The sequence below is a fragment of the Dendropsophus ebraccatus genome, chromosome 8 (genome assembly GCF_027789765.1).
Source record: "Dendropsophus ebraccatus isolate aDenEbr1 chromosome 8, aDenEbr1.pat, whole genome shotgun sequence".
In the NCBI taxonomy this organism is placed as follows: Eukaryota; Metazoa; Chordata; class Amphibia; order Anura; family Hylidae; genus Dendropsophus; species Dendropsophus ebraccatus.
The window spans coordinates 40,397,487-40,405,789 of record NC_091461.1 but is presented as its reverse complement, the minus strand read 5'-3'; the positions used below and the strand labels follow the sequence as shown (position 1 = coordinate 40,405,789).

At 40.9% G+C, this 8,303-nt stretch overlaps 1 protein-coding gene across 1 annotated transcript; it reads left to right on the top strand.

The window, feature by feature from the left end:
* The first annotated feature begins 204 nt into the window (after nt 1-204).
* CALHM1 (calcium homeostasis modulator 1) lies at nt 205-5,973 on the top strand. The gene is made up of 2 exons (XM_069979052.1): nt 205-982; nt 5,093-5,973. Exons 1-2 carry the CDS (start codon nt 434-436, stop codon nt 5,558-5,560), a joined length of 1,017 nt encoding a protein of 338 aa, XP_069835153.1. The 5' UTR covers nt 205-433; the 3' UTR covers nt 5,561-5,973.
* The last annotated feature ends 2,330 nt before the right edge of the window (nt 5,974-8,303 follow it).

Below are 8,303 nucleotides of genomic sequence, written 5' to 3'. Positions count from 1 at the left end.
ATACAACTAAGTGGAAAGGAATAAAGAAGTTATTCTGCAGACAGTTTTCGGCTCCCTGGGCAATGATGAGATGATTGTCAACTAGCTCCATCTAGATTTTGCATAGGCGTGTTTAAGGCTGGGCTTCGTCTGTGGGAGAGAAGACGTCACAAGAGCATATGCAAACAACTTCACATGTAATAGATTTCAGAGGCAAGCCGAGATTGTATATTGAATGCAGAAGAGAGTAAACCAAATTTATTTTCTAGAACCATAGATGTATTTTTCAATAAACCTTCAAGCCAAAAGGATAGGAAGATTCTAAAAGAACTGAAAAGACGGAAGACATCCAAACAGGTAAAAGATTCCACTATCCGATAATATCTTGTCCATCACAAGTCGTGCGTAAGCCAAACAGGATAAGAGTTTGTTTTAGATCTAGAAAAGCCTCACAATGGATAAGTTTCGCATGATCTTCCAGTTCCTTCAAGCCAACCAAGAATCCTTCATGAATGGAATATGTGGTATTATGGCACTTGCGAGTGCCCAGCTATACACAACATTTGATTTTAATTGCCCGTGCCTTCCAAGCTACAACGTATCGTATGCCATGGGAGTTTTATGCGTGCCACCCATTGTATTATTTTTACTTGGATTTGTTATGAACAATAATGTCTCCATGCTGGCAGAAGAATGGAAGAGACCGACTGGCATGAGGCAGAAAGACGCGGCTGTACTGCGTTACATGTTCTGCTCAATGACACAACGGGCACTGATTGCCCCAGCTGTATGGATCTCAGTCTCCTTATTACATGGCGAATGTTTTATATGTGCCTTTAGCACGTCGGTTCCTGTTGATAAATTGGGAAACATGACTGGAGTCACCCTTACGGAAAAGGAAATTAAGAGAATACTTGCCAGGATCCCTTGTAAGGACATTTATGATGGACATCATATAATCCCACAAGAAGTAGCATCAAGATATCTGCGTTGTATCTCACAGGTAAGACATATACACTGTTTACTAGGATTGGGAGTTAATTGGTTAATTCTCTCCTTAAGCCAAAATTCCTTCTATATTTACTGGTTCACTATATATATATATATATATATATTCTATGTTATTCTGGCTTTGTAAAGTGGGCATAAAAATTCTTTGATGTTTACAAGATGTTTCAACGAATAAATAAATAGAAAATATTTTAACACTTGCCTAAAGACATGTTACCTACAGAAGGTAGAAAGGTAGATAGTGGCTACTTTTACAATATGGGCAAATTACAATCATTGTGTATGTTCACTACACACTCCAAGTGTGCCCATAGCCTATAGAGGGTCCAAGACATGCTAAAAGAGGTTACTCAGGATTGGAAAAAGCACAGCTACTTTCTGGTAAAACAGTGCCACCCCTGTCCTCAGGTTGTGTGTGGTATTACAGTTCATCTCCACTCACTTAGAACTGAGCTGCAAAACCCACACCCAAAATGGGCAGTCAAGGACAGTGCTGTTTCTAGAAGAAAGTGGCCATGATTTTTTAAAAAGAGCCTTCTGCCATTTATTCGTACTGTACTGTGGTCAGCTGCAAATTCAATACAGTCAGATCATGCAATTTACAATAATAGTCAAAGGGAAACTTATGAAATTGTACTGTATACAGGGGGGGGGCCATATGATTGGAGTATATATATACCTAACATGCACTACAAATGGAAGGTGAACATAAGTCTTGGTTTTGTTCAAAGAACCAAACATGTTATTACCTGGATTTTAGTGCTTACTTCATTAAATCTGTATTGCCTCGTCTTTCTCTATATGCCATATACATACCTCCCAAGTGTCCCTCTTTGGTCTTCCAAGAAGTTGGGAGGTTATGCATATACAGTGATCTGCTAAAACATTTACTGGTATGCTGTGGTTAGCACCTACTGAAAGATGTACAAGAAAACACAACCATAGACAGAGTCTTTGCCTTGAAAGTGGCTTGTTTTACATGAGGAGTAAAGACCCCACAGGAAGATCCCACAGAAAAGCTACTGAAGCAATTGCTGAAAGTGGCAGAACACACAGGACATCACAGCTTGCTTTTTATGGGGCTGTGTGCCCATGATGATCAATGTTTAATGCCAAAGGTGTACAATGAGCATGTGAGCATCTGAACTGGACCACGAAGCCATGGAAAAGGGTGCCTAGTTTGATGGATCATATTTTCTTCTAGAGTACATTCACATATATGTGCTGACATAATCAATGCAATGCACATGAATTGCATTGGTTTCTTCAATTGGCACTCTATTGGTTCAGTCTGCCATTAGCAAGCTGAAACAGTAGATATGTCACGGCAGCCATTAAAGGGGTGGTGACACAAAGCAAAGAAGATACCACACACACACACACACATATATATATATATATATATATATATATATATATATATGACCAAATGTGCTGCTTTTAGTAACTTACACCCCTGTTCTATTTTTCTTCCCCATTAATCTATTCCCTCCCTGGTTTCCTCTCTGAACTGTGATCCTATGGTTGCTATGCAACAATGCAGACCAATGCAAACCAACTGCCAGTACTAATGAGCGAGATCATGTGACTGTGATTGAACTGAGCATGTGTGACATAAACTAGTGGTGGATGCCTAGCAGGCCTCAACCAAGGGCAACAGGTTATAAAACAAAACAGCACATGGGGGGTAGGAGGGTTTATAGCTTTCAAACAATACATTTTAAGAAATGCTTGTAAATTTTAAAAAATGTTTAATTTAGTATAACACAACAATATTGTTTTCTTCCTGACACAACCCCTTTAAGTCCTTGAAAGGCCTCAAGCTTTCATGATACAGGACGGCCCGCCATGTCATGGGGGTGTCATGAGAGTGCCAACTGGACCAGTGCATCCCCAATAATGCAGCTGTGAACTGTATAGATTCCAAAATTTTTACTAATCGCATCATCCATACAGTTAAATATCAGTTACACAGCATCAATGCAATAAATCAGCAGCCTAAAATCTGCAGCAAACTCAATACGAGTAAACCCACTCCATACTCGGCGGGTGCAGCTCACACCCACTAGTAATTATCCACATTGGTGATCCGACTAATGCCAGCCATTTAACTGTATAAATGCTGTGATCAAAAGCGAATGCTGTATTCATACAGTTATGAAGGGTTGTCATTGGCGGTTCACCGGTCCAGTATTGTACCCATAAGTTGTCATGGCAGCCTGAGGCCTTCTTTGGTTTCTGTGACAAATATACTGTTACAGCCTGCCTTTGGCAGGCTTTACCAGTTGGGTTCTGATTATATCAATCAATGCAATTTGTATGCATTGCATTGATCCATACAAGCAATCTTTTCTAGTCTCACTCCACAAATAATGCATTGCAAAAACATTTTTTAAAAATTGGTAAAATGGAGGGCATCAGGAAGAAGTAAACTCTCTTAGTTCTTTCAGTGGAGAAATTTAAATGGTTCTTTGGAGGGGAAAAAAATGTGAGAAAAGAATCTAAATTTGGTTGGTTGGGAAGGGCTTAAAGAGATTGTCCAGGACTAGAGAAATATTTCTCCAAAATCAGACACCTGTCTACAAGTTGTGTGTTGTTTTTTTAGTTCATCTACAATTACACAACCCTTGGTTTAGCTTCAGGCGTGGCTCTATTCCTGAAAGAAAGCAGCCATGTTTGTCTAATCCTGAACAACCACATGAAAAGTTGTCCACATGAAAGTATTCAATTACAATATTTAGTTAAGGCTGAAGAGGGATTTGTGGCTAGAAGTATTACCCCAATGATCATTACTTTATATCACCATCTCAATATCTTGGAGGAAAACACATTTCTATCAGAGGCTGAACCCGAATGCTCAGCATTTGATTACTAGTGGCTGAGGATGTTGGATACAGCCCTAGGAAGTATTGAAAAACATGAATCCAGCCTATGGATATGTATCCACACAGTATTTTGGTCAGTATTTTGCAACCAAAACCAAGAGTGGATTGAAATCACAGAAAGGCTATGTTCACACACTGTTGAAATTGTGTGAACGGTTGCCATATAGTGGCCAATAGTTGCTGTCATTTTAAAACAATGCCCATTATTTGCCATTAAATGACAGCCATCAACAATGTGTCAGCATAGCCTTTCTGTGTTTTTAATTCACTCCTGGTTTTGGTTGCAAAATACTGAGCAAAAGTACTGTGTGTGAACATAGCCTATGGCTGTATCTATGTTTTCCAGGCAGCTTTAGCCACTGAAAAGAAAATGCAAAATGCTCGGGTTTCTATACATACAAGGAGATATTAAAAAAAAAACTGTCTAAAAGTAAAACTCCTCATCTAATCCACAGTTAAATTTGATTGCTGCAGGTTTTGTTATAGAAATGCTGATCTAGAGTAGAAGACCCTTTAACACAGGCCGATAGTCATTAATGATAGTTCCTAGGAACGCTTATTCACCTGGTAATCTGTTCATTTAAAAGAGCCAGCGATCAGATAATAATGGTGTATTTAAATGGCCCCACAAATGATGTACTGATCGTTTGTATGGCCCAGCACTCGATAAATCACTCCACATAGCCGGGGAGAGAGTACAGTGAACATGCAATCCATTCCCTGGCCGCTAATTAATTCTGACAATGTAAGTCTATGAGACTAAACTGTAAAAATTAGCGAGTGACCAGGAAGTGGATCTCACATCCACCGTACTCTCTCCCCAATTATATCTCCTGATCACAGCTGGTCTAAGCAGTTGTCCATGGACCAGAAAGGGTATTACCTGTTCTGCTCCCCAAAGCTCCACATCCTTTCTCAGACATTTGGGAAGAGAGGGGGCAGGTACCAAGTCACCATCATTGCTGGTGCAACATCTTATGTTTGACACCTTAGATGGGGATGTTTTTGCCCGCACACAATGATCACAACTTGGTACCCTCTCACAGCAGAAAGTTTACTTCCGAGATGAGCACAGGTCAGAAGGAAAGTGTTGGGAAGCAAAACAGGAATACCTATTCTGCTGCCCAGACAACCCCTTTAATTTATCAGTAAAGTAAGGTATCGTTAACGTTTAAAATATGTATTTAACCTACTTTTTTTTTTTTTTATCCTTCTAGGCCTTTGGCTGGACCTTCATCCTGCTGATGACTTTCCTGGCCTTTCTTGTGAGAGCCATCCGACCCTGCTTTACACAGTCTGCTTTTCTGAAAAGCAAATACTGGTCCCATTACATTGACATAGAACGAAAACTATTCGACGAGACCTGCACCGAGCACGCGAAAAGCTTTGCAAAACTGTGCATTCAACAATTTTTTGAGAACATCAATCGAGATTTTAGCATGGGGCATTCCCACATATTGGAGAAATTGGAGAAATCTGCCGAGCAAGAAGAGGCAGATAAACTTCTAGGAGTCACCAGTCAAGGGACAATGAACACTCTTCTTAAGAACTGGCACAAATGTAAACCCCCTCTTAACCTGAATTCTTATGAACATCAAAATGGCAATGGATGTATTAAAAGTGATCAATTTAATAATCTTAACGGACCCAAGAAGGAAATAGTCACATATTACAGCAAGGTTTAGAAAAGGGGGGGAGGGGGGTATGAGGATAAGCTGCAAAAATAAATGGTTCATCTAAGACCATTGAACAATAAGATATGGAACAAAGAAGAAAAGAACTATGTATATTCTCCGGGATTATTCTCTATGATGTCTCGTTCATCGAGAGCATTTATATGTAGGAAAAGAGGTGTTTTGGAAACACAAATACTGAAGGATGTATATGATATGTTGAAAGGTATAGATATATGTGTAATCAATGGAGGGACAGACAGGTGGCTGGCACTACACCATTAGTATATGGGTCAGGAGGTCGGACTGCGGTAAGCTAGATCCCGGTTGCATACAAATCAAAGGTGTGTGGAGGTGCTGCATGCTAAAGTAATCAGTCCAATATAGGCAACAATAGGAACAATAGAAGCGGGCACTCACCACTGTATCACCGTAGAATGCTTTATTGATCCGGGTGGACACGCAGCAGGGAGGGGGGAAGATGGAGGAGCGGGTGCAAGCCAACAAACGTTTTCACGCAGTTGCGCGCTTCGTCAGGTAAGGCATGCCTTACCTGACGAAGTGCGCAACTGCGTGAAAACGTTTGTTGGCTTGCACCCCCTCCTCCATCTTCCCCCCTCCCTGCTGCGTGTCCACCCGGATCAATAAAGCATTCTACGGTGATACAGTGGGAGTGTCCGCTTCTATTGTTCCTATTGTTGCCTATAGATATATGTTTACTGCAATGAATTTATAACAATTTGAAAGGTTCTACCGGAATTACAAGACTAGAGGAACCACTTCCACTTATTGTGGGAATGACAGTACGGAACATAGACATAGGAAATGTCTTTCAATCATCAGTGGTGCCTAGAAGACTCAAAACCAGCAAGACCAACAGTAGCAATGATCTCTTCATATAATGTTTAAGCCCCTGTATTTAATGGGTTTTCAGTGGTCTAAGCTTTCCAAGGGAAAAGTATAAAATGAGGAAAATTTTCATCAGTATTACGGAGAGAAAGCATTTGGACTTTCGAAACATGAAGTTCTGTGACTTATTTTTTCTCACGTTGGTGCCTGGACTAATGTTTTTTTTTTTTTATTTAATTGTGAATAAAACTATTGAAGACTTTTGTATAGTGATGAAACAATGGAACTTAATAATGAAAATAAAAAAATTATAGCAAAACTCTGAGTTATTGTAAAGGAGCCACACGGTTTAGGTCCACACATTACACCAGGGATGGGGAACCCTGGGCCCTGCAGCTGTTGCAAAACTACAATTCCCATCACGTCCGGACAGCCAAAGCTAATGCTAATGCTTTGGCTGTCCAGGCATGATGGGAATTGTAGCTGGAGTGCCAGAGGTTCCCCATCCCTACATGGGGATCCTTGTCATATAAAAAAGTTTACAATTTTGGTAATGTATAGCTGTAAAGATAATAGCGCAGACCAATGGGTGGAGTTCATGGGTGTACATGGTTCAGCTGACAGTTTTGACCTATATTGGAAATTAAAAGCAAATTCTTTACTGGTTGCCATAGGCAAAAGCATTCTGTTATCACTAGTTGTTATAGTAATATGGTACCGGCCATAGGCAATTTCTAATCTGCTGGCACAGGGAGCATGACAGTAACGATTCTCCGGGACTGTGAAACCATTCACCTCCGACGCAAATTCTGAGGATGCTGCAATGCCGCAGGGAGCTGAGAAGAACAGTATTGGAATGTTGCTCTCATGACCTGTGAGGTCCTGGGGCCAGTTTGTGGGGCCCCGGAGACCTAACAGGTTCCCTTTAAACCAAAATGCAGCAAAACTAGTTTGGCATTCAACTACATAGTAACAATATATTGTTGTAAGCAGACAATGTAACATAGATCATTTAAAGGGATGATCCAGGTTTAGAGAAACATGGCCACTTTCTTCCAGAAACAGCACCTCTCCTGTCCACAACCTGAGGACAGGGGTGATGCTGTTTTTGAAAGAAAGTACTTGTGCTTTATCTAATCCTGTAAAAGCCTTGTATAAGGGGTAGTTCACAAAAAAAAATTATTTCAAATCAACTGGTGCCAGAAAGTGGCAAAGATTTTTTATTTTTACTTCCATTTTAAAATCTCAAGTCTTCCAGTACTTATCAGCTGTTGGACGTCCTGCAGGAAGTGGTGTTTTATTTCCAGTCTTACACACTGCTCTCTGCTGCCACCTCTGTCCTTAATGGGAACTGTTCAGAGCAATGGCAAATCCCCATAGAAAACTTCTCCTGCTCTCCAGACTGGAAAGAATACACCACTTCCTGCAGGACATACAGCAACTGATAAATACTAGAGATGAGTGAATACTACTCGATCGAGTAGGTATTCGATCGAATAGTACAGTATTTGAAATACTCGGTACCCCTTCATTGGCTGGCTAAACCATGAGACCTTCACAGTAATTGAATAGTGGATTTGAGATTCATTTTTTAATGAGACTTGGATCTAGACAGGGAGACAGTGTATAGCAGGGACAGTCAGGTATTAGGTGATTTTAGGCAGGAGAGACCCCCAAAATCCCTTGTTAGGGCTAAAGCTATAGAAGGCAGGGCCGGGACAAGGAGTTTTGGTGCCCCCCCCCCCCCCCCCCCCAGTGTATAGCCCCCACATACAATTTAGCCTCCTGGCTGCCCCCACATAGTGTATAGCAGGGGTCCTCAAACTTTTTACACAGGGTGCCAGTTCACTGTCCATTAGAGCGGTGGAGGGCCGGACTATATACTGCTACTATATCTGGTCCGCGG